The sequence below is a fragment of the Macaca thibetana genome, chromosome 12 (assembly GCF_024542745.1).
Source record: "Macaca thibetana thibetana isolate TM-01 chromosome 12, ASM2454274v1, whole genome shotgun sequence".
Classification (NCBI taxonomy): Eukaryota; Metazoa; Chordata; class Mammalia; order Primates; family Cercopithecidae; genus Macaca; species Macaca thibetana.
The window spans coordinates 108,962,097-108,989,830 of NC_065589.1; the positions used below are offsets into that span (position 1 = coordinate 108,962,097).

At 42.0% G+C, this 27,734-nt stretch overlaps 2 protein-coding genes across 3 annotated transcripts in view; both read right to left on the minus strand.

Annotated features, from left to right (window-relative positions):
- RAB3GAP1 (RAB3 GTPase activating protein catalytic subunit 1) overlaps positions 1–27,734 on the minus strand; it is a 1,043,110-nt gene that overhangs the window by 772,714 nt on the left and 242,662 nt on the right. The window lies entirely within an intron of this gene.
- The window catches only part of MGAT5 (alpha-1,6-mannosylglycoprotein 6-beta-N-acetylglucosaminyltransferase), a 338,870-nt gene that overhangs the window by 53,370 nt on the left and 257,766 nt on the right, over positions 1–27,734 (minus strand). For both annotated transcript variants that reach the window (XM_050750979.1, XM_050750980.1), the window contains exon 12: positions 4,333–4,482. In XM_050750979.1, the coding sequence (XP_050606936.1) occupies positions 4,333–4,482 (150 nt within the window). The remainder of the gene's footprint in view (positions 1–4,332; positions 4,483–27,734) is intronic.

Sequence of the window (27,734 nt, forward strand, 5' to 3'; positions counted from 1 at the left end):
TTATTTGAGTGTGGGGATGCACTTTTGCTCTGAAAGTCAGACAGGGTTACTGACTCATACCTCTGTACACTCCTTAGTCTACATACATGTATGGATAAGGGGGAAGGAAGGAGGCATGGATGTGTTCATTCAATTTTTTTCCCCATCTAGATGGCATGGGAATGATTTGAAGTATGCTCACTAGGATGAAACCTGCCTCAATTGGCTGTCTGAGGGCAAATGGGAACCAGTATCTGTAACAGAAATAGAAGGACTGCTCCCCCTAAGGAAGTAAGCTCTTGGGCTATCACTCACAGGGCCTGCCGATATAAGCAACATCACAGACAGGCAGGCATGGGGTATCAGAAGGGTAGTGTCCCTAGCTCGGGAGATCTAAGAGATCTAGGCGCAGCGTATATGATAACAGGAGGAAATCTCAGAGATCCCAGATGGTCAATGTGTTTCATTTTGGCTCCTTCTTTCCTTCTTTATACAATCATCTAAATGCCTTTTATAAACCAGGCACTGTGAATGCACCTGTGGATAGAACAAGCAAAGGCCCTTGGCCCTCATGCAGCTGCATGAGAGTCTGCTGCCTCAAGCCCTGGGTTTTTCAGACAGCCTTTTTTAAAGACAGGGTCTCCCTCTGTCACTCAGGCTGGAATGCAGGTATCCTCAGCTCACCACAACCTCAGCCTCCTGGACTCAAGTGATCTTCCCATTTCAGCTTCCTGAAAATCTAGAACTACAGGTGAATGCTACCAGGTACAGCTAATTTTTTGGGCATTTTTTGTAGAAATGGGGTTTTGCATGTTGCCCAGGCTGGTCTAGAACTCCTTGGCTCAAGCAATTTGCCCGCCTCGGCCTCTCCCAAAGTACTAAGATTATAGGTGTGAGCTACTGCACCGCACCCGCCTCAGACAGGTTTTGTGACACATCCAAGCTCAGTAAGAAGAGACATAGTTAGTGGGGGGCAGGGTGGCACAGTCATTCATGAGGATAAGATGAGTCAGAGGGAGCACTGCATATTTGCCAGGCCTGCCCAGGCTCCTAGGTGAGTCCCACAGGTAAACTGATAAGCTGACATGATGGGGAAACAGGACCGTCATGACCCAGCCAAGTCTTGGAGAGGTGAATGAGTGGAGGTCTGGGTACAGAAGGGGTACAGCGACAGCACATGTGGAAGCTGCAGCTTTGCCTGTTTTTTTCCCCACAGCCAGAATTTGTTTTCAACTGTAGAAAGGACGGTACTGGTCCAGCTCACAAACCATTCAGTGAGTTGCAGATGCAAATGCACTATTCAGTATCATATATGAAATAGGGAAGACTAGGGGAGGTGGACATGAAGAGGTTAAAACCAGGAAGATGAAGAAATAAGCCACTTTAAAAGAGATGGAGATTTAAAGCAAAAATAAAAACATGCCACCCTAGTGAGTCCTGATTTGCTGGCTTAAACTGTACTCCTGGGGTTTGCTGGACTGAATGACTCGGCTGTGGTCCTGTGATAAGTAATTCATTCATCCAAATCTATACCCCAATTAGAAGAGTCTGCTAGATTCCAACAACTTCCTGGCTCTTTTAGCCCCAGAAATAGTGTTATATTCAATTCCTTCCATCTTCACAGGTCCCCTGAAGCAAGAGGCTACTGATGACACTTGCACCCCTAATGGCACGCCTGGACAAAATTCTGCTGAGCAGAGGGTTTCCTAAGTTTAGTGCAGAGATTCACAGATGGCTTGTAAAGAAAAACAATGAGTCAGAAGCTGATCAATCATCAATCATCTCTGTCTCTAACCCTCTTGAGGAGATCAGCCTTGCTTCTCGCACCAGTAAGAAGTCCAAGAAGTGTGTGAATCCCATTCATGCTGCAGACATTTGCTTCTTGGCAGCTCCAGTTCCCCATTTCCAACGTGGATTGGAATAAATCACTTTTAAATTGCTCAGAGACACAGAGAAAGGAGTCAGAGACAGAAAGGGTTATAGATGCAAAGCCTGACTGGTCTTTCATGTCATTATTTCAAAGCCGAAGGTTCACACATTTTGGAGCCTGTGGCCATGTGCCGGGTGTGAGGGGAGCCTCAGCTGCCCCATCCTTGTCATATTTGCCAAATGTCTGAGCCATGATTCCACTCAGAGTATTTTAATATACTCTACTCAAGGAGCAGGCAATAGGTAATGGGATCAGTGACATCCTCTACACTGGGTCCCAGTTTTTCAAGGATGAACATATACCCCTCGTGTTCTTTAACTGAGGCTGCAATCCTTGCTCATTAAGCAAACTTGGACATCTTGGCCTGGGCCTTCCCTGTCTCTTTTCTTGTCCTCCCCTGGACATCAGTGATCTCCATTTTGGCCTATTTCCTACTCTCTGACAGGGTAATGGATGGTAGGTAAGTAAGGGTTCTTTTAAAATTCGCCAAGCTGAGAGAGACATTCATGAGGTTGAGTTAATAAAAGTGTGCGAGACAGTAATGACATGCTGCTGAGAACCAGCTCTGCCAAATGTTTTTTAAAGGAGCTTGAGCTCTTTCCACAATCCGATGTGAAAAAAAGTAAAATGAGGCAAATGGCAAAAATAGCACTGCCATTAAAGGGCCCAGGCATTCTGATGATTCTAAAATGTCAGCCTAAGACAGAAGGTGATGGAAAGCAAAGAGTGAAAACTAGAGAACACACTTCACTCCTGGATAATCAAAAACAGTCATCAGACTACAGATGACCTTGGAAGGAAATAAAATCTTAAAAGAAACCAGCTCTTTGCCCAATAAGCTAAAGAATTTGTCAAATTATTTTATTCGTGGCATCATACAAATGCCTTGGACATAGAAAGGATCAAATACATTTAAAGGTGGAGAAACTGAGGCAAAGAGCAGATATACATTCTTTTGGCTAGTGGGTGTCCACTAAGCGTTCTTAAGTTTGAGTGTTTATGAGGACCGTACATCAAGGGGCTAGCAGAGCCTTAATTTGCAATTAAAAAAATCATGAGTTAGGGCCACCTCCAAGACGACCCTGGCTTACTGTGGGCAAGCCAAAGTCTCTAGCCTATTTCCTCATGTTCAAAACAAAGTTAACAATAATACCTGCTCTATCTACCTCTTAAGGCTGTTGTAAGAATCAAAGAGGCTAGCATATATGAATACACTTTTTATAAATGCAGTATCACATGATGATTGGGCAATCGAGATTATGCCATAGAAGTCCACCTGCTCAACCTCTCTCCCCTACCTTGAACATGAAAACAAAGCGAGCCAGAGACGAGAGCTGAGAAATCCACTACTGACAATAAGCTTCCTTGTGCTTAGGACATACCACGAGAGAGATCCACATGCCTTCTTCACACTTGCAACCCTTGTACAACGCCTAGCACATTGCAGCTACTCAATAAATATTTGTGAAATTCATGAACAAAAACTTATTAATAAACCTGAGGGAATTTATCTAATACACTGAAGTGCCAGTCAACCCTTCAAGGCCAAACTTTGGTTTCTTCACAAGTTCCTGAACTTCATTTGGTACTTCCATGGCAGAATTACAGAAAGAACACAGACCACTGGGTGGACTTCCCTACAGTGTCAAAGCAACGGGTCATCACGCTACTGCTGAGCAAAACGATCCTCAGGGGCTTGCCTGGCTACCTCCACCACATGATCTGAACTCTGCCTCCATCTGTGCCAATCAGACCCTCACATCCCCTCATCCAATTTTACCTCCACTATTTTTCAACACTTAGACTAGCTGGGTTGGCTTCTAGCCCCTTCCTGAATATGCCATCTGTACTTCCACCACCCGACTCTAACTCCTGTCTGGCCCACATGCCAGGTGTGTCTACACTCCATCCATCTTTCGTCTCTTGCATCTCTCCTGATGCTTGCTCTTCCTTCCGAGCCCACAGGGACTTTGCCCTCATCTGAACTTCTTCACTGTCCAATGCGTACTTGGTGAACAAGGAGGTATGAGGAAAAGCTGGTTGGGAAACCCACTCCTTGAATGGTGATGACTGGGTTGGGGGAGAGTTCAGCACCCCTGCCTTACTATGAAAGCTGCTGCTGTATTAGAAGGTCTGTCCTTCCAGGCAGGGCCTTACCTTTTCCATTTGCAGCCTTATCCCTAGCCCCTTGCTTGACACCTAACACTGAGTAAATACGATTTTTGAATAAATCAATGGACAAACGTAGCAATCTCATTCCACAATTCACTAACTTTTCAGCTGCCACTGGTCTAGCAAACTGCTGCCCCAAAATAGCCAAAAGAGTTTATTGCAGCACTGAAAAAACAAGCATGAAATATTCTGATCACATTTTCACAGCCAATGGCATTAACCTGAACACCACATTCCTGGTGAATTTTTACCTTGGTTTCTCGAAGAAGAAACTGCAGGTCTCGTCCACTGAGGATACCATGGTTTTTCACGTAACTGGGAATATTCTTTGTGCTGGAGCCATAAACAGTTGCATGCACTTCCATGTATGTGTGAATAATGTCCAAGTAGATCTTCTTATTCTGAAGAGGAGAACAAGCAGAAGACATTTCTCTTTGTCTTTCATTTGCATAACAACCTGTGTCATGGAACAGAACTTCTAAGACTAGAGGTCACAGAGTTCTTAACATGCAGATCACAGGAATTTGGCAATCAAACTGCTAAAATTTCTTTTAAAGGTAATCTGAATTGACAAATGGGATCTAATTAAACTAAAGAGCTTCTGCACAGCAAAAGAAGCTACCATCAGAGTGAACAGGCAACCTACAGAATGGGAGAAAAGTTTCGCAATCTACTCATCTGACAAAGGGCTAATATCCAGAACCTCTAAAGAACTCAATCAAATGTACAAGAAAAAAACTAACAACCCCATCAAAAAGTGGGCAAAGGATATGGACAGACATTTCTCAAAAGAAGACATTCATACAGCCAACAGACACATGAAAAAATGCTCATCATCACTGGCCATCAGAGAAATGCAAATCAAAACCACAATGAGATACCATCTCACACCAGTTAAAATGGCAATCATTAAAAAATCAGGAAACAACAGGTGCTGGAGAGGATGTGGAGAAATAGGAACACTTTTACACTGTTGGTGGGATTGTAAATTAGTTCAACCATTGTGGAAAACAGTGTGGCGATTCCTCAAGGATCCACAATTAGAAATACATTTGACCCAGCCATCCCATTACCGGGGATATACCCAAAGGATTATAAGTCATGCTGCTATAAGGACACATGCACACGTATGTTTATTGCGGCACTATTCACAATAGCAAAGACTTGGAACCAACCCAAATGTCCATCAGTGACAGACTAGACTAAGAAAATGTGGCACATATACACCATGGAATGCTATGCAGCCATAAAAAAGGATAAGTTCATGTCCTTTGTAGGGACATGGATGCAGCTGGAAACCATCATTCTCAGCAAACTATCTCAAGAACAGAAAACCAAATACCGCATGTTCTCACTCATAGGTGGGAATTGAACAATGAGATCACTTGGACACAGGAAGAGGAACATCACACACTGGGTCCTATTGTGGGGAGGGGGTGGGGAGGGATAGCATTAGGAGATATGCCTAATGTAAATGACGAGTTAATGGGTGCAGCACACCAACATGGCACATGTATACATATGTAACAAACCTGCACGTTGTGCACATGTACCCTAGAACTTAAAGTATTAAAAAAAAAAAAAGTAATCTGGTTGGACTTTGAGGACATAAACAGTCATATGGCCATTATATAATTATGTAAGAAGAAATACATTATATGTCAACATATTACTGAATACCAACTGTATAATTTTGCAAGAAGAAATACATTATATAGCCAACTGTTTTGAAGTATCATCCTTGCTTTGTGAATTACCAGGGACCTAACAGTTGCTTTTGGCTCTTCCTACCTCTATGAGAGGAAGTTTGGGGAAGGACAGCCTGGGGAAGGCAGTCAGTTGGACTGGAATATTTACCCAGAGACGCTAAGCTGTCCCAGAGGAATACAAACATCCCCAGCTCTTGCCAATGTTTCTAGTGATGATTAACTCATGTTGTCAGAACTGGATCCCACCTAAATCGGGATCATGGGAAGATGAGAGTTTCTCACAGCTGGAGAGAGAATGAGAATACTCAGGTAGATAAAAGTAGAAAAAGAGAATAAATGTCAATTTTGATGAGCTCCAAAACATTCAAGAGTAGTTTTACTTACAGTATTAGAAGCAAAACCAAACCCCTTTTCTTGTATTTGTAGGCACTGAATTTTGAGGCACATTTTCTAAAGCAAAACTACCCGTGAAGTGGAAGCAAGTTCACTTTTTCTATCTCTGGGTTTCCCTGTAACTAAACTCTACAAGCTGGGGTTTGTGGGTTTTTCTTTTCCTTTTTTTGGGAAATTTTCAAAAAGTCAAGTTCTGTAATGTTTTCCAGTTGTATAAAAGTAGGACAAGGTTTCCTCATTCTAAGCCTGTTTTCAGACACTCCAGGCAAATCTAATAGCTGGTTTTGTGACTTAAGACCACAAGGGACACGGGGTGTGGTATCAGCAGCCAGAGTGCAGGGAAGCCCAGAGGCAGTCTGTAAATGAAGCAATTCATGATCTGGTCTCTGCCATTCACTGCCCTGGTGATATTACCAAAGACCCTCAACTTCAGGGGAAACATTTCAAGTGATGTATCAAAAGTCTTCACGACTGGGAAAACTGCACAGTCCACATTCTTCATTTCATACACCAGGATGACTTTGTTTGCAATAAGCAAGACCACCCTTGCCACCCTAATGTATGAATAAAATGAACAGTGGGACTGAAAGTTTAATTCCATGCCATGTCTGGTATGGCCACAAGATGCTGAACTCATTACCTTAGAAATGTATACTTTTAAATTAGTACAGACGCTTACACCTACCTGGCATATGTTAGTTTGAAGGGTTCTAGGATATGGTTCATTGTGCTAGATGTTATCTGGTAACTCCTGCCCCCACCCACAGCTCCTGTTAAGTAGGCAGGGGACTCTGTTATCCTGCCCCCACTGCTGGCTGCTAACCGGCCCAGGGTGTGTCTGACCTGAGGGGACCCAATCCTAGGCTGGCCAGCAGCCCAGGAATGATGTAGCAGGCTCAGGAAGGCAAGGGGAGCCAACCAGATGCTCTCTTGGGAACTCAGAATCCTTTATACTGGGAGATTACTGCCAGATGGCCACTGGCTTTAGAGCAAAAAGGTCATTTGAGCGTTGAAGTCTGGGCAATTACAAGCCAGATAACAAGATCTGAGGGAACTGGTTGCCAGTTTTGGCGGGTTGGGTGGGAAAAGAACCAAGTAAGGGCTAAAGGAGAGGGGAAGACACAGGCAGTCGGTAATAAGAGGGACCCAAGAACGTGACTACAACCAAAACATCACCACTGCAAGCATGACACAGAGAGAGAGAAAGAAAGGAGGAGTAGAATGAGAGTAAGTACTTCCAGAGAGAGTGGGAAAAGAAAGCAGAGAGACAGAGGAGAAAAACTAGGGCCTAGAGCTGCTCTGGCTCCGATCCCATCCACAGTGGTTCCCTATCCTAAATTCCCAGGTCCCTCTGGATCCTTATAATAAACGCAGCTCTTCCCAGACCCCACCCCATATTTTTACTTGAGTTTCTCTGGGTGGATTTCACTCATCTACAAGGAGACCTCTCGGGACAGCTTGCTGGCCTTAAAGCAGGAATTGGGGGCTGCAGGTGGGGACAGGCATCTCTCCTTTACACAAAAGGAGGCATTTTGCCTAAAAAGTCAGTTGCCAACTACTGAAGATGGGCCAAAGACCACTAGGCTATGTCTGTGGTGACCTACCGGGCAGACCAGTAAATAGTCCATTTGGTTCCTGTCCTAGAGAAAAATATCCACTGTAGACACACTCAAGATTAGGGTTCCCAGACTAAATGCCTGGGAAAGTAACAAGGTACTAGATGACATATGTATTGCCATTAAATCCCAGAAAAGGCTGGGGCTTCTTGAAGTATAACAAGGGGGCAAGTTCAGGCAAATACAAAGAGGTATATGTAAAGACTAATAAAGTATATGAACTTACTTTTATGCATGGTAAAATCCAAAACTAGAGATTACCTTCAGAAAGGATTTACTAATTTCACAAATGTGAAAATCTCAACAGCTGATTAGAGGGGAAAAAATGTTTCAAATATAACTTTAGCCTTTGACATTGATGTAACAATTAGGTACTTCTACCTCAGGTCTCTTGTTACCACTTGTAAGAGTTCTGAGTAGAATCCTGGTGAAGATGAACCACGCTATCTATTGCAGGTAAAGGTGCCCCAGAAGGCTTTCAAACCAAACTCACAGCCAAGTACCTACACCAGATTTGCACCTGTGGTTCTGTCCCCTTCAGGCTCCATGGAAACACATGTTGAATTAGTCACACAGTTCTGTATATTCTGCCTCCATAATATCAAATTGGTCTCCTCTTCTCCAGGGTTGAAGGTTCAGTTATTGCCATCAAGGGGCTCAAAGGATCCCCTTCTGTCTTCACAGACACTCTTATCTTTTGTGTTTAAGATACAGGATATTCAGGGTTTTAAAAATTAAAGGTGTCCTTGTCTGCCTTTCCGCTATGCATGGGAAGGCTCAAAGTGGGGAGGGGGTTAGAGGTAAGAGACATTTTCCAGCATACACTCCCCCTTCCCTTCCTTACTTTGGTCATCCAGGCCCAGGGTGAAGGTGACCATAGGTGACCACCACAGACCTGGATGTCCCACTGATCTAAGAACTGGATCAAGATCACTTCTTAGAAAGCTTTCCTTCTCCAATTTAAGAGACTAAGGTCAAAGAAAATTATCTGCTCCAAAAACTTTATCACCAACAGATCTCTGGAGATGCAGTCAAAAAGGGCTTACACTGAGTATCACATCACAGCATGCAACCACCTCTGTCGCCCAAAGGTTCCAGCTAAGCAACCAGCAGCCCCCCTAATGCTTTTATTCTCTAGTTCAATTTAAATTCCCATTAAGAACAACTGATCTAACTGATTAAAATTTAAATCTACCTAAGCTCATTTCGGGGGAGGAGATACAAACGGAAAGGAGAACGCATGCCGGAGTCAATGAGCAGTGTTGTCAGTGTCTCTTCAGCTGTTTATGGTCGTAGCTGGAGGCAGATACATGTTCAGAACCAGTCATAAGATATTTAGAGCTTGGAGAGAAAGCTTTAGAAAAACAATTCAATCTACGCAACGCTCCTGGAAGTCCACAGCAGGGGGAGTGATAGAATGCAGAACCAGAGAATCAGAAGCTTTCCCCAACTTATTTTAAAACATTTTTAAATTGATACATAATTGTACATGTTTATGGGGTATATGTGATATTTCAATACATGCATACTACATGTGATGATCAAATCAGGGTATTTAAGGTATCCATCACCTCAAACATCTATCATTTCTTTGTGTTGGGAACATTTCAAGTCCTTTCTTCTAGCTAATCTGAAATACACAATATACTGTTGGTACCTATAGTCACCCTAGTCTACTATTGAACACTACAACTTATTCCTTCTATCCATCTGTATGTTTGTACATTAACTCACCACTCTTTATTCCCACCTACCCCTTTTCCCAGCCTCTGGTATCTATCATTCTATTTTCTACCTCCATGAGGGCCACCTTTTTAGCTCTTGCATAGGAGTGAGAACATTCGACATCTGTGCCTGGCTTATTTCACTTAACATAATGATCTCCAGTTCCATCCATGTTGCTGCAATTTTTTTAAATGGCTGAATCGTATTCCATTGTGTATGTACACATTTTCCTTATCCATTCATCCGCCGATGGACACTCAGGCTGATTCTGTATCTTGGCTATTGTAGACAGTGCTGCAATAAACATGGGGATGCAGATATCTCTTTGATCTCCAACTTCCTTTTTAGCTGGTGAATTAGGGTATAGGAATGTTCTTTGGTGAATGGCATTATCCTCCCCAGTAACGCCCCTGCTCTCCACTGCAGACATACGTATTTCTCCTGGACATCATTTCCCCTCATTCATGCAGCATCTTATGACTTGTCATTAAAAAAATTCTGTAGCTCAGCCCAAAGTTGGCTCCTCCAGTGGTGAACATCTGTGAGTCTTAGGCAGCAGTACTCCTCCCTGGGAACTGCTGTCAATCCCTCTCCAGTGTAACAAAACCAGACTGCAGAGGCAAGTGTGTGTCCCACTCCATGGAGGGCAGAGAAAAATTTAAGTCCTACAGAGAAGGCCTAACAGGACAGAGTGGCAGGGTCTCGGTCCACAGCTCAGATCATCCAAAATGCTGAGCACTGGAGCATTTTCAACTTCAGATTTTCGGGAATAAGGATGTTCAACCAGTTAAGTATTTGCTAATATCCCCAAATCTGAAAAAATCCAAAATCAAAAACACTTCTGGTCCCAAGCATTTTGGATAAGGTATACTCAGCCTGTAGCGGCTTCTCCTCTTTCCCCACAAATATCGAAACTGGCCTGTTACACGGTTTTACAAACATATAATAATGAATCTTGTTTTTTATTTAAGAAACACGAGGCCATAGAGTATGCCTTGACCAGAACCAGCCAAGAGAGTCCTTTACTGTTACTGTAACGTAACTCCTAGAAAAGTTGAGGCTGGGGCTGTCAACTGCACAGAATGAAGATCTTGTAAACCTCCCTCCACTACAGGTCACCTCCATTTGCTCTGCCAGCCCCCTCCTGCATGAACTGTTACTGTAATGTCTGGGCTGGGCTCGTTGTCTCAACAGTGGCATGCTCCTTAGGAGCGCTTTCAGACTGCCCCTGCTCCTCTCTTTTTCAGTCAGTGCTCACACAAGCCAGGTTGCCCTGTGCTGCCAGATGGGGAATAATCTTACCATGGGATGGGGTGATGGGGCCCTTCTTCCTAAATAGCATCACAGAACTATAGGGGCTTTAGATCTCTGTGAGGTGAACCAAGGCTGGTGGCAAACAGGACACAGGAAGGAGCAGGGCAAATAAAACCCACCTCCTTTCTCTCTTCCAGACTATTCCAAGGTACAGCTCCTCCTTGCAGGCCTTTGGGGAGAGTCCAGGTAGCCCAGTGTGCTGCTGTGTCTCTGTGGCCCCTGGTGAGGCAGGAGCCAACACGGTCAGGCACACTGTCTGTTACCCTGTACTTCCCTTTTCCTTCATCGTTGCTGCCCTGGGTTTGCAACACCCTCTGCAGCAAAACACTGGTATTTTAGTCTTTGTCTCAGGCCCTGCTTCCTAGAGGCTGTGGGCTAAGACATTGTCTATAGGCTCTCACCCCTTCAACCCATCCTCCTTATTGTCACTAGTTTCCAAAACTCAAAGTTTTGTTCCCCTATATAAAGGGCTTCCCAGTACTGCACACAAGGTGCTTCACAATCTGGGCTTCTGCAAGCTCTCTGGCTTTAACCCCAACTATTCCCTCTGCCACCTGCTTAAGGTCTCTGCCTACACTTAACTTGTCCCTCATTCCCAAACCTCTCCTGCTCTCTCACACCTGGCCTGCCACTGCCAAAGCCCAAAAGACCCTTCCCTCCTCCCTCCTTTTCTTCTGGATGGACTCCTGCCTCTTCTTCCTTTACAAGCAGGCAGTCCTGGATCCACCCAGTTGAAGGTCATTGCTGTCTCCTCTGTGCCTTAACCATCTTCCTGCGTGGGCTGTACTGTCACTGGATGTTCCCAGATGGCTGGAACTGCAAACTTCTCCAGGGCAGAACCAGTAGGCTCGGCAGAGGCCTGGCACAGGACGAGTGCTCAGTAAATACATACTGGCTGAGTGAGAAAAACAAAGAGGGCAGGCACACAAACCACAGGGCACTTATGGACTTGTGGGAAACATGGATCTCGGGCACGGCACATTCCTTCACTTTCCACCTGCTTCCAGCAAATGAGCTTAAAGTCCACGACTACGTAAGTGTGTATTCTTATCAAAATCAAAATAAAAACAGAGTTGTAAAACTTAAAAGGTATATTTTATAGTTGATTCATCCTCCTTTTTATATTGCTCCTAAGTACCACGTTCACTTAGGAATTGCAAAGCAAACAAAAAAGAAAAAGAGAGGAGAGAGAGACAAAAAGAAACTACCTCATCTGCTTGCTCCTGAAGTCTAAAATTCAACAAAGATGAAAAATTCTTTTATTCCAAGATTGGAGGTAAGTTCTAAAATGCAAATCTCTGTGAATTTCAGCTGTGTAGCTGAACTAATTTACATTTCAGAACTAATTTAAAGTCTCTGTAGTCCTTGGCTCATTTACCTCAAGTAACCACCCAAGGTCAAGGTATGTATGTATGGGGGTGGTCCTTGCTGTGTCCCACTCAAACCTTGTGGGGCTCTGAAAAACCTCTGGAAGCTAAGAATCTCAAAGCCTGTTCACCTCTGCCTCTTCCTTCCCAAACCCTTACCTTTCTAGGAGAAAAGATGGTGCTCAACGATTGCAGTGGCGCAATAAAGGAAACCTTGCTCTCTTGTTTCCAGCCCAGTCTGTGGTCCACCTATGGGCCCACGGGCACTAAAAAGAAGGGAGTCTGCTTCCTTTCATATGCTGGCCTCCACATTTAGTCTTCGCTTGGGCTCATCTGGTATAAATTAGGATTCATCTTGGGCAATGGGTCTCAAGTATGATACTGAGTGGGTCTAGAATTTGCCTATCTGGGGGAAGGAATGGGAGGAAAGAATAGCCACAGCACTTTACTTATTATTCTCTACTGTCCAATTAGGTAAGAATTTTGGTTTCCGCTTCAAAGACAGACAGGCAGATTTCTGAGGCTAAATGAGTGGTACGGAAAGAGAAATCAGTCCTGTATTTGCAACTTGATGGCAAATTTCTCATCTATAAATAGGAAATAATACCACTTTATGGTTCTTTTAGACAACTATTACGTGTGCAGTGCTGAGCCAGCATTGGGAATAAAATGCATTTAAAATATGTTTAAGTATGTACCCTTGCTTTCAAAAACAAGGTGCTAATACTACTCCAAAGGTATAAAATGGGACAAGCTAAACATGAGAGTCCTGAGCTGGCTAGCACCTTCACATCACTGCCCGTGTGGAACCAGTGCTTATGCCCACTCTACATCTCTGTCTCAACTGCTCAGTGTGGTCTCTATTTTCCAGCACTTTTGTTTTTCAGGATTTTCTCTGCCTTAGCACAGAGCTTTCTGCCATTTAACGAACGGCTCCTAAAGGACCCTGGGGAACCACCAGCCAGTTTGTGAAAACAAGAAACGCTTTGACTCAACTCCTTTCTGCTTTAAGAAGGGCAGGAGGCCTTCAAATTGCAGAGCTGGTTTCTCTTTTCCTCAGTGCAAATGCAGTCACTTATGGATAATGATGTTCCTTCATCTATTCTGATTGACATGGTCCTAAAGCAACAAAATCCACCAGCTATACTACCATGCAGAAAACAGGCTGATAGGTTGAAAACACACCAACACAGCCCAAATGTGTCCGCAGACTCCTCCATGAGCTTTCTGTTTTCCACCTCTCTGGGTGGAGCCACAGAAAACAGACTGTGTAGTGACAAAGAGGGCTGTCACAGTGGAAGGTTTTGCCTTGGCAAACTGAAATTGCATGCTTCATAGAATCCCTAAAGGGTCAGGAAATCATGGACTGAATATCCTTTCTTGAAAGGGAGGAGGGGATACCTTGATGAGCTTTGGCCAGATTCTGTTTAAAGGCAAGGGAGAAGTGTCTGCTATTATTACAGGACCATCCTGTGAGAGGAGTCAGGGAAGAATTTCGGAACACTGCATGGTCACACTGGCAGTGGGTGTGATGAGGCTTCCCCTGACAATTAAACTGAAGCCCCAAAGGCCAGGAACCAAAGCACAGAGGCCAAGTACCACCCAATCACATCGGTAAAGAATAAATTTAAAATAATATGAAAAATATGAAAAATATAAAGTAATACCTTAATACTTTTAAATCACTTTAGCGTATTCCTTTGTAATAAGAAGGGGGAAGAATTCTATCTATATATTGGTCTCTCTTAGTAAGGAGTAACATTACATTTTGTGTTTTCCAGTATTAACTGTTGTAAATCTGTGAGGGATTCCATCGAAATAACACTCTTCATATATTCATGTTAAAGGACAGTAGTAGACGTCAATCGATCTTTACTCAGCTGGTCAAGAAACATTTTAAAAATTAATTTCAAAAAGTTTTTTTTCATATGAAGCAAAATATAAAAATAAGAACACACACAGTGACTGGCAGAACACAATTTTTGCAGGCCTGAATGAAAAGTAATTGCTTTTTTGTAATTTCCAACTTTTCTACTTGTAATTATCTTACAACCAAGGGAGAAAGATAAGACCTGTCTGCAAAATCACATTTGGCAGCTCCAATGGGCACGTCTCATATATAGTAATTGTATAGAAATCTGGGAGGTGGGATGAGTGGAGAAGGCCCAGTTTCACTGGAAAACTAGAAAGGGAAAATGGTGTGTGAGGCAGGGCCCATTTCTATGGGATGGTACACACCTTCATCTTTCATCCCAAGGGCCTTACCTTCCTGCCAGCCTCTCACAGTTAGGAATAAAAAGGGCAGCCTGAATTCAATGCACCACACATAAGGAAGGAGTTTATACTCCACTCAACATGTGTGTGCTTCTCCTTGGATCCTTCCAAAGCAGTAGGTGGTGGGGGCGGGGGAGGGCAACCAGGACAGCTCCATTAGGTTGATTCTGAATTACATAAAACACGAGACCACGCCACCATGTTGTGGAGAAGCATGGCAGCAGGGTCAAGGGCTGAAACAATTTCACTCAGTGCTTAACTTACTGTAAAAGAATTAATCATATGATTCTAGAGTAGTATTTGGAGATGTCCCTCTCTTTGAAACCCCAATAGATAATAAAAAGCACCTCTCTGGGGACACGAGGACAGCCAGATTCAGTCAGGTCGCAATGCCCCTTCTTGGTGCCGTCCCAGCTCTTGATTTCACTGTCTGCATGGGGGACGAGACTCCAAATAAGACATAATTTAATGTGCCAGGAAGCTCTCATTGTTATAATAATTATACGCAGGGTAAACAGCACTGCTTCAAAAAGACAAGACTTTTTGAAGATCCTTATGCTTGGCAGCTCTTACCAGCAGTCTCACAGAAGGGGTGGCATTCATTACTCAGAGTGGAGATGGGAGAATTGGTCTCTGTCCGTAAATAGCCTTTACACAGGCAGGCCAGCCCTCCCACGCTGATCTGAGGTAATCTGGCCTTTTCTGGGGCCCTATCCATATTTGTGTAAAATTTAGCAGGCAGTTTGGGGTCAAGAATGAAGTAATCTGTGTTTTTATTCCAGTTCTCTGACTAACTTCTTATGGGACTTCGGCAAGTTCCCAAGGTTCGGTTTTCTTATCTGTAAAATGAAGGAATATTAAATCTGCCCTATTATCTCACGTGGGTATTCACAGAAACAAATGAGATTTTTAAATTATTATGTGAAGGCATATTCTTTCTCTCACACACTCGCTGTCCCCAAGGCTCATGCATCTGAAAGAGCTCTACCCAGCACTTAGTTATGGCGGAGATAGGGCACACCATGGACCTCAGAGGATGTAATGCCTTCATGTGGTATGGGGCAGACCCATCCCTCACCAAACGGCTTCCTGTCCTTGATGCTGGGCCCACTGACCCAGGGGTACCACCTTCTGGGTGGGAGGGCACAGGCTGGTTTCCACTACGCCACATCACTAAAGTGCATTTCTAGTTTTAAGCTCTAGTTGTAGGGCTGTGCTAGCTAAATTTCCTTGCTGAGGCACTAAGCCCCATGCCGTATGCATTAATATCCATGGCTTCATGATGATGGATGTGTCCATTGGTAATAATGTACATAATCTCTCCCCTCAGAATACCTAGTGTCAACAAGCTGTTGTTGTAGGCTGGGACCTGACATGTGACAAACCAGGCCACTTAAAACATAAGACTCTCTTGGGCTCCTTCCTTCTCCTGCTCCCACCAAGCTAAGAACAAATTTCTAAATTCCAGGCATGATCTCTTTGTATTTGAGTACAGACTGAGATTCTGATTCAGGTATAGCAGTGTAAGGTCCCTTTAAAGGACACCTGACCACCAGGCTTTAAATGAAGAGCTGATTTTTAAGACAGAGGCTAAAAATATCCTCTCCATCCCTCTCCTCAAAATAAATCACACGCCTCTTGAAATTTATTCACCTCATGCCTGATTTCTTAAAAACATGAAGATAGCAAAATAAAAGTGATCAGCCTAATTAGAGTGCCTTCGAATCTGAAATGCTGCAAATAAACATATCTGAAAGGAAAAGCAGCTGAAGTGTCTAATTTGCAAGCAGCAGTTTGAAAACAGGAACAATTAAAATACACTGGTAAAGCAAAGCTGAGGTCTCATACTCATCAATGGTTTCGGAAAATCTCTCACTTTCTACGTACTCCCCCCGATTTCTCCAGCAGTTTGTGAGTGCTGAAGCTCTGCCTCGTTACCAATGCCAACATGACACACCCTACAGAGAGGTGTGTCTATAACAAACAGGGAGAAGGACCCAGAGCCAGGAAATCAGGATTTCGAACTCTGACATCGCCCTTTGCTGGCTATATGCCCTTGGGAAGTGGTTTCACCCACCTGCGCCCAGACTCTTCAGGTAATAATCACCCTCCCTCCTGGAGAGGCCCAAAGGATCACATGAGATAATGTGGTTAAGTGACTCAAACTACAAAGGATTCTTCTCATGACTTCTCAACCTTATGGTTCTATTCTAGCCAAGTCTTTCTTCTCCATCCCATGTCCAGGGTTGTTAGACTAATTGTCTGTGTCCCCCAAAATTCATATCCCCGCTGTTGAAATCCTTATGCCCCCCGTGATGGTACTAGAAGGTTGGGCCTGTGGAAAGTAAAGAGGTCACAAGGGTGAAGTCCTCATGTATAGGAATAGTGCCCTTTTAAGAAGAGACCAGAGATCTAGCTCACTCTTTCCACCAGGTGAGGATAAGACATTGGCTGTCTATAACCCAGAAGAGGGCCCTCACCAGAACCCAACCATACTGGCACTCTGAGCTCAGGCTTTCAGCCTCCAGAACTGTGAGAAATAAATTTCTGCTATTTATAAGTCACCTAGTCTATGATACTTTATCACACAGCCCAAACACTCAGCCAAGGCTAACTAACTGTAGTTTCCAGTCTTTGTTCAAGAGACTCTCTCCTGCTTAGAAATGCCATCCTGCCGTTTACCACCCCAGGTAAGACCCCTTTGGAAGCAGATCACTAACGGCACCACCTACCTCCTCAACTCTCTCAGCACTCAATCCCCATCCCCAGCCAATGGAGCCCTAATCCTCTGCTTATTGCTGTCTCCCACCTGGTTAAACACTGCTTGAGAGTTCTATATGTCCCCTCCTTTTACTTGATTCCAAGCTTCAGTGGGGCAAGGACCTGATCAGATAGTCTAGATCAACAGCATCTGAAGTTACTCAATTGACACATGCTAAAAGAAATAGGAGTCCAAGAAATGAAGACCATTGGGGTCTGAAACAAGACAAAGAGGCAAAAAAGTCTGAGAGTTGGCATAAAAGATGCTAAAGAAGTAACGTTTATCCAGTAAAAGAAACCATATAGAGAGGTTGGATATGACCCACTTCAGTGGAGACCTGGGCCCAAATAACTTGCTATGTTAAAGGAACTCTGCAGCAACCATTTTTACCAAAAGTCAGTGACCATTATATTTCAGTTAGATTTGGGGGCAGGAGGGTTAGGGGGATGTATTTTCAGAAAGAATACATATCATGTGACTTAAATTTGTGTTTAAGACAGACTCTTCCATTAAAATAACAGTAGACATAGGACAAGGTTAAAGTCTTTGGAGAAGTCCTACGTTTTAAATGGTTATGGTGTTCTGCCATGTGATTTGAATACAATTTAATTTCTGAAAGCAAAAGAAACATATTGAAATAAAAATAATTCCTTTCTATATTTTCTGACAAAGTAATTGAAGCTCGATTTTGCTTTGGTGTTTGGTTTGATTGGAGGGTAGCTGTTTCGCTGGCACCTCAAATGGTACCTGATCTAAAAAGTGAACCTCAAAGGGGGATGCACAAAAAAATAGGAACGTGTTTCTTTACAGTGTAATATTTGTATACCATACATACCATTATTCTACTCTCCATTTTTATCAATAAATTAGTATCCATATATTGAGAGGTCAAACTCAGCATTTTTTCATTGACATGGCTCCAACAGTCAAAAACGAACTGAAGACCCAGTGGCAGTCTGATGCGTGGAATGGAAGGCTTGCAAAAAACTGCAGGAAGGATTGGGAAAAACTGATGAAGCCACACCAATGCCCTGCCTGTCCTAGTTATTCGCGTTCTCAGTTTAGAAAGAATTGTAAAAAGAGAATGATGATATTTTCTGAATTCCAGTTGAATTGAGAAAGGGAAAGTGAACATGTTCAATAAAAGGTTCACAAGAGGAGGCATTTGGTCTCCTGTGTCCTTAACAGAATTTCTGAACTCAGGATCACATAGCTTCTCTCCAAAGGAGTCACCTAACACTCACTTAGGCAAGAATACGAGTATTCCAAATTTATGATAGGACCAGCTTGACATAACCTGTATTAGTTTTGATTCCAAATTTATTCAGGTCACCTTTGCACACCATTAACTCAGTTATCCACCAAGCCATTAGACACCACATGTGCATGACTACAGGCCTCAGGGGCTCCAAGAATAAATTAATCACCAGGGAACCTATCTAGTTGGTTGATCTGAGAGTTCAGCTGGGAAAGCATATGGAGTAGCACAGAGGCTGAGGCTAAACTCCACTTAGAAAAATTAAAGTGAGAAACAGCCTTCCTTTAAAAAAGGAGCAAATCTGGAAAAGACAGAGGGTGCTAGCTTAGTACAGATGTTGTCTAGGTCTGTTTCCTGAGATGACTTTTCAGAGATTCCCAAGCTTAGTCTTTACAGGCTATATTTACTAGTCAATGTAACATTACTCGTCAACATAGAATGCAGTGGACTGGAAAACAAATATATTTAAATTAAATGTGTTCATAAAGACACTTAGACTATCATTAGCAAGTACTAATGAACTAATGGGTCTAGGCAGTTATTCTTAATGGCTGCTAACATGAAGAAAAAAGCAAGATAACCGGACATTATGTGCCTCCTGATGCCAATACCTCAAAACCCCTTATGAAGTAGTCCTGCAAAAATCAAACCTGGGCCGGTGGTGATGGCTCACACCTGTAATCCCAGCACTTCGGGAGGCCGAGGCGGGTCGATCACTTGAGATCAGGAGTTTGAGACCAGCCTGGCCAACACGGCGAAATCCCATCTCTACTAAAAATACAAAAATTGGCCAGACGTGGTGGTGTGCACCTGTAATAACAGCTACCCGGGAGGCTGAGGCAGGAGAATCGCTTGAACCGGGAGGTGGAGGTTGCAGTGAGCCAAGATTGCACCACTGCACTCCAGTTTGGGCAACAGAGCGAGACTCTGACTCATAAAATCAAACCTGAATTTGATCAGGCTGCTGTATCTTACCTACCAACTTCAGAAAATATACTGGAGAAAGACCACAGTTATGCAATTAGTAAAATTCAGACTGTGGGCAACTCTACAGGATAAATAACCTGGTTTAACAAATAAGCTCCCATTAAAGGAGACTTAAAGAATATACCCAATCACAATGTATGGATCTTATTTGCATCTTTATTTAAATAAAATGAAAAAATTGAGACAATCTAAGAAATCTTAACCCTGTATATTTCAATATTAAAAAATTTACTGTTAATTATTTTTAGGTGTAATAGCAGTGGGGTTTTTTTTTTTTTTTAAGATCTTCATATCTTAGAGATACATACTATACTGAAATACTTTAATAATGAAAGAATAAGATGTCTTGAATTTCCTTCACAATATTCTGGGGGTGGAGGGCAGATAAAGAGGAAACATGACTGGCTGTGAGTTGATCATTGGTGAAGCTGGGTGAGAGGTACATAGGGGCTCATTATACAATTCTTTTATTAGAAATGTTTCACGGCAAAATTTAAAGAAAAAGAGTCACCATAGTTCATTCTGAGAAAAGCTTTCAAATACTCACAGTGGAGAGAAACAACACTTTCTTTTTCATTGTCCTTGACTTTTTGGGAAGAGGTGGCAACTTTTGAGCTTTAGATACCTTAAATGTTAGTTCTGTGCCTCCCTTCTACTCATCTTTTGTGCATCCTTCTAAAATCCAAGGCTCTGATCCCCATGAATTTTAGCTGGAGATTTTGTAGTCTCCTGACTTCTCATTATCGGAAAAGCTGTTGTCAAAGAATTACATGTGGAAAGTACCCTGATTCTTTAACAATCACCTGATAAGTCACCTTCCATTGGAGGTCTCCATTCTTAGTCTTCTGTTCAGAGGTAAATTCCCATCACTGGACTTTGGAACTCTAGGGTACACATTTGAATACTCAACTATCTGTGGCTATAAATGGGCAGCTTTCTTCCAATATTCCTGTCTTTTTGTTCCCCTTCACCAAACTATTTTGTGCTGTTCAGAAACAAGTCATTAGGATGACAACGATTCTCCTCCTTCCCTCCAACATGAGGTAGCATGCGGCAAGAGCTTGCTAGGTGTTTTGTTACCAGATGCAGGAACTTCTAGCAGAAAATGGTTCAGCCATGTTAGTGGGCATGGTGCCTCCTGTGTGCTCAGCTCTGTAGGAAGACTTGACTTGCCTCATTCTAGCTAATCCTTACAACGATCTTAGGTAGAATAGACTGCTGTTTTCACTTTACAGACAGAAAAACTCAGGCCCAGAAACTTGCCTAAGGTCCTCTAGTCCTCTAATAAGTTAGCCAACAGAACCAGGATTGGAACACAGTTCTTAACCAATATTCTATGAAATCTAGTTTCTGTGCTGGTTTGGTAAAGAAAATGTAAAAAAAAAAATATATATATATATATATATAAAATAAATAAAAATATATTTAATAAATTTAATAAATATATTAAATAAATAAAAAATATATATATATATTTTTAGATGGAGTTTCGCTCTTCTTGCCCAGGCTGGAGTGCAATGGTGCAATCTCGGCTCACCACAACCTCCGTCTCCCAGGTTCAAGCAATTCTCCTGCCTCAGCCTCCCAAGTAGCTGGGATTACAGGCATGTGCCACCATGCCCAGCTAATTTTGTATATTTAGTAGAGATGGGGTTTCTCCATGTTGGTCAGGCTGGTCTGGAACTCCCAACCTCAGGTGATCTGCCCACCTCAGCCTCCCAAAGTGCTGGAATTATAGGCGTGAGCCACCGCGCCCGGCTCATACATATCTTTTATCTGGCCAAATGGTCTCTTGTAAGTATTCTTAGTGTGTTAACATTTTGTTATTTTCTACTTTAATCTTCCCTCCAACTTTTCCTTATTTTGAGATATCCCATATACACATATTTCCTAAGCATACAGCACTACCTCTCTACCCCTTTATCTAATGCAAAGATATCCCCTTTTCCTTATGAACAGAATCTCACTTTTACTTGGGGCAGCAATAGTAGTTGAAATTTCCTAATCTCCCTAGTAACTAGGAGTAGGTAAAGACCAGACACAGCTTTAGAGAAAGCTTTTTAGAGGGGGCTGCCTCAGCAGAGAAACACACTTTTTTATCCTTCTCTTCTTGCTTTTGCCTCCTGAGTGAATTGAGGCCCTAATGGCTAGAGCTTCTGCAGCCATCTTCGACCAAGAGTGCCTCTGAGGGCAGATACCATTACTAAGATGACAGGGTTGAAAGACAGAAACAGCTGGAGTCCCTAATAACAGACCACTAAAGTAGTCCAATTTACTTATCTTTTTTAAGAGAAAAAGGAAATTCTCTAAGAGATTTTTTATGGTATAATCTAATATTCACATTTGAATGCAATTCTTAATTTGATACACTAACCCATTTGCATGTTCTGACTACAGGAAATTTTAATGTCAACATTTGATTTTCTCTATGTAGTCTCTTGTTTAAATGACACTTCTAACTTTTCTGAGGTCATTCCTGTTTTTTGCTTTTCCTATCAATGGTTTGTTTAAATATTTCGTATTTTGCCTCTGACAGCTTCTCATCCTGATGCTTAAGTGACTTTTCCATGGTCCAACTGCAAGTTAATTTTGCATACCTCAAAATAACACATTATTTTACTTTGCATCAAAATTTTTACCCTGACACCTTTTTGAGAATTTGTCACCAAAGCCAGTGCTTACCATGCTGTGATTCCACCTGACAACAAGGTGCTTCTTACATCTTATCTCACCTTCCGAGGTTCTGCTGTTGACTAGCACAGCTTTTGTTCCATATTTCCCCCAGCTATTAGAACCAATATGACCTTATTTTATATGCCCTAAGTAAAAATAAACAAAAAACCCCTGCTAAATCGATCTTCTTTTCAATAAGCATTTATCAAGTCTAATCATCTGTATTTCTTCCTCCTCCCAAAAATAAATATTCTCTTCAGTGGCTTTATGTTTCCCTGGTGTCATACTGTCAAAACTTTTCATTTTTTAATTGTCATGCTCCATATATGTTTCATATGTATTTATAAATATCCAACCTTATGCGTGTACCTTTGTAAAAACCATACACATGTCTAGAACCTGATCTTTGAGGCTTACCTTACTACCTCGAATTTTGGTGGCATTAAAAACTATGTTGTCCTCTGCCCTCCATTTGTGATTGAACACCCCAGCTCTACTCAATCAACAGGTGAGGGCTTCTCAAGTCAGGAGACAATAGCGAGGGAATGAGGGGCTTTTGATGGCACAAGAAGGATTAAGTGACTAAAGACATTCTAGTCACACTTTTATTCTTCCTTCTCTTTGGATTTAATATATATTGCAGTATATACATGCTGTCTTGACATAAATGCTGACCTGAAACTTAATGCTTATTTGATATCTGCTTGATTTTTTGCTGGCTATTATGAGGCAGGTTTTGCTACTATTGCTGTTTAATGCATAACAGTATTTGGAGACATAGACTCAGAGAATGAAGAAAGAAGTACAGTCGGTTCTGCAAATATGTCTGTTTCTCTAATGTCAGTTAGCTCATAGACAAAGGATAAGTAGGAAATGATGTAAACAGAACATGTAAGTCACTTTGGCTCATACACCATTTTTCTCTAGCACATTAATATTTTGTAGAATCAATAACAGCAGTTTAATATAAGATACATTTACTCAGCTACATGTAGTAATCTGCAGAGGGTATAGTACTGTATACCATGACTAGTTTCCAGCCCAGTATGTGTAGCCATGGCTCTTCCATGGACATGCTCCCGTGGAGTTCTCTTCCATCAGGAAAGGTCAGGTGCATCTTACCCTTCTTTCTATAAACTAAAAGTAGCCTCAAACCATTCCCACCTCCAGCATGCTAATTTGACCTTTTTAAAAGTAAAGCTATATATTTACTATAGTATTTGCTTTTTAGGTTTTAACTTTTTTCACTCTACCATTTTTATTTGGATTGTTATTTTTATAACTACTGTTGTTCAAAACTGTGTAGATTTGATTTGCGGTGGTTTGGCCCTTTCATCGTAAGTTCTATTATTTTAATTTGCAGTTTTCAAGATTTTTCAGAAATGCAGATATCATGATATAGTAGAAGTGTCTGTAGATCAAACTTCCTAAAGGTAAGTGTACTTCTGGTATCATCAAATGTAAACTTGAGAAATTTAAGTTAAATGTGTAATTGTAAAAATCAAATAGTTAAAAAGAATCAGCACTTTTTTTAACTGAGATTTTGTTTTACTAATATTTTGTGGTTCATAGTTCTAATAACAACTAGGAACTGGTAAGAACTAGGAGTTTGGTTCTTATGCACAAAGGGGTTTGGCTCCAATGAAGCCGGTGAAGAAAGAACCCTGAAAAACTGAACCAGTTACATTCAACACATTTACTTTCAAAGGCAGGTTCCAAACAAACCCTCAATCAAGAAGGATAGTGGACAGGAAGGAACTTTTAAGGACAAGAGCATTGTATGCCCAGAGAGAGAGAGAGAGAGAGAGAGAGAGAGAGAGAGAGAGAGAGAGAGAGAAGGCCTAGGACTTGGGCACAGCGTACATCTGGATGACAGGATGATGACTCTTCTTTTTTTTTTCAAGGGCCAGATAATAAATATTTTAGTCTTTGTGTACCATGAGGTCCCTGTTGTACTCAACTCTACCACTGAGGCTCAAAAGCAGCCACAGACAGTAGTAAACAAATGACCTTAGATGTGGCCCACGGAAACTTTATGGGATATCAAATTACATAAAATTTTTATGTCCACTATACCCTTCTTTTGATTCTTTTCTCAATCGTTTAAAAACATAAAAATCACGTTTAGCAGCCAGGCGCAGTGGCTCACACCTGTAATCCCAGCACTTTGGGAGGCCGAGGCAGGCAGATCACAAGGTCAGGATATTGAGACCATCCTGGCTAACACGGTAAAACCCCGTCTCTACTAAAAAATACAAAAAATTAGCCGGGTGTGGTGGCGGGCGCCTGTAGTCCCAGTTACTCGGGAGACTTAGGCAGGAGAATGGCGTGAACCCAGGTGGCGGAGTTTGCAGTGAGCCGAGATCGCACCACTGCACTCCAGCCTGGGTGACAGAGCGAGACTCTGTCTCAAAAAAAAAAAAAAAAAAAAAAAAAAAGCTTAGCTCGTGGGCTATACAGAAACAGGTGACACGTATGTGGGCTGGAGTTTGTGAACTACTGATTTAGAGCTTTGAGATGTGTTATGGTGAGATTAATTCCTGTATTATTAATATAAAAACAACTGGATACCAGCTGCAGAAGTGGACAACAGCAGTATTTAAAACAGCCTGGGGCAGCCAGCAGGAACAAAACAATTTCAAAAGTGAATCTTTTAATGAAGTACAGTTCAATAGCTAGATTAGTAATGAAGTACTTGACTAATACTCTCCTTTCAGTGCTTGATTTAAATTGGAGGCATTTGGTGTTTTATAAGAAGAATACAAAGTTCATTAAATTGTGTATTGTTTAATAAGCAGAAAATTAAATGCTCAGGTGAGTATGTTAATGGCTAATCACAGCAGTCTTACCTAACCACAGCAGACATCATTGCTCGTTGTTTTTTATTCAGAAGAGTGAGAAATAGGTGATGAACTAATAGAAAAAAATCCTTTGATGCAGGCAAAACAAAAACTGATACCTATATACCACGAACATTTTACTATAAAACTATACCGCTGTCTCTTAAATCTCTTTAAAATGTCGGTAAGTGTGAAAACGTTTTCAGAGCAAGGTAAAGGCAGCCTCCACATTTTTGTGAATTTCCCCATTATTTTACTGGTATCTTGAATACCCCAAATTTAACAGCAATATTTTAAAAGGACTAGCCTCTATCAAATCTTTCCAAAGCTACCAACTAAGTTTATATAGAAGTGAGTGCTCTTACTTTTCACATTTATATTTCATCGGTTTATGTGTTAATGATACTATATAATTACAACACGGGCATGTGGTATGAACAGGTTTGGTAGTAAACTCAACACTTGATGTGCACACAGCTCAAGCTGTGGGTGCAGAAATTCATGGGGGCTCTTGGGGGCAGTCTGGCCGCCCCAATGTTCAGTGGGCTGCTGGCCTCAGCAGGTCTGACAAAGGAAATGGTAGAAGTAGATAACCAGGACTTTGAGAAGTGGAAGTCCACCATGAGATCTTCCGGTCTACTCCCAAACCTTCACAGCAGTGTTCAATCCTGGAATGCCTAAGAATTAGCTGGGGAGGTACAGGCTTACAAGCTCTGCCTAAGTTTGGTTCCCCCACTACCTGTAACAAATCACCTAGAATACTCGTGATCCTAAGGCCCTAATATGTAGCTTTACTGTAGCCAAATTCCTAGGGGTGGTACAGCTTTTGACGAGTTCCACCCATGATTTTCAGGCACGCTATATTTGAAAAACACCCTTTAAAGAAGTATTGCTGGCAGCCTCAGTCTTCCTATTTAGGCACAATAGAAGTCTCCAGAACAGTAGTTTTCAACCTTTGTTGCATACTGTAATCACCCGGGGAGCTTCTATCACAACGTCAGAGATTCTGATTTACTGATCTGGGGCTGGGGCTGGGCACTGGGACTTTATTATTATTTTTAGACAGGGTATTGCTGTTGCCTGGGCTGGAGTATAGCGGCATGATCGTAGCTTACTACAGCCTCAAACTCCTGGCTTCAAGTGACCCTCCTGCCTTGGCCTCCCAATGTGCTGGGATTACAGATGGGAGCCACCGTACCTGGCCATCACTGGGGTTTTAATGGCTCTAAGGGTGATTCCAAAGAGCAACAGTTTGGCTGAGAACCATAGCAAAACTCCAGGGGTAGCATTAAGAATGGGGCCAGACACTTCTCAATTCCTGAAAACCCAAACTTGTTTCATATAACTAGGCTCTATTAGAAAAATAATTTTTGTTTTTATTAAGAATATACATTTCAAATGTATTTTTGCCATAAAAAACCTATGTTCATGCTTAAGCAGGGTCCAGGAAGCAGCTAAAAATCACCTTCTAAAGAATTACAAATTGTAATGATTTAGAGAACAAACCTAAAGACCAAGTCCACAAAAGCCAATGACAAAGTTTGAAGAAGCTAAGACTAAGACTTGCATTTAAGACCCTGGGCAGGATTTCGGAAAACTGTTTGCATTTCCATGGAAAGTAGGAAGCCAACCACCCTTTCCTGGAACTACAATGATTCTATCTAATCTCTCCCTCTCTACTCTCTCCTGTTTGTCTGTCTATCTATCTATCTATCTTAGAGACCGGTCTTGCTATGTTGCCCAGGCTGGAGTGCATTCACAAACATGATGATGGCAAACTACCATACAATAGTCCTTGCTTTAAGCAATCCTTTTACCTCATCTTCTCAAGTTGCTGTGACTAAAAGAACATACCACCATATCAAGCTATAATAGTCATTATAATCAGGCTATTCTAAGTAGTCATTATAATCAGGCAAAATTCAATCTTCCCATGATTCAAAGAGTTCAGAATTCATTTCCACAAATGATTGCACGGGCTCTTCTCTTTGCAAGGACTTCAACGGAATTTGGGATGGGGAGGTAGGCGGATTTTAAAAAGAGCAAAAAACGGGGGGGCAACTTCTGTCATTCTGCTTCTCTACCTTCATTTTTCATAGAACATATCACTGCACTGTATATTAATTTATTGGTGTATTACCTTCTTTTTCCTCTTTAGAGTATCAGATCCATAAAGGCAAGTAAACAGCGTGTTTACTCTTTCATTATCAAACCTTAGAACAGTATCTGCTCTACAATTGTATGTACTGTCATTGAATGAAACCAGGATCTTGCCCTCTGTTAAGTTAAAAATTGAATATAACCAATGTGGCTTATGTGGGCAGAAATAAGAGAGCTAAACAGGACAATATCTGACTATATGCTGGACAGTGAAAGTAATACTAAATTAAGATATAATGAGAAAAATGAGGGCTACCATTCCAACATGGTATCAGTATTTACACTCTTCTCTCATGAGAGCTTCCCAGTGCACCTGCCAGGTAACAGATGAAGAAATGGAAGCTCACAGAGACAAGTGGTTTGCCCGAGACTGCAAGGCTGGGTGGCAGGCAAGGTGATAAGGAGGGGGTCTGCCTATAATCCATGTCCCTTTTCCTTAACCACTCCACTTGCAGCACAAGACCAGGAGGAGTGCACTTGCATTCTAACAACAGCATAAAGCTGGGCCAGACTGATACTACTGTTTTCTGTTAAAAGGCTAACTTCAGTGCAGTCATAAATGATGAGTATGTGATG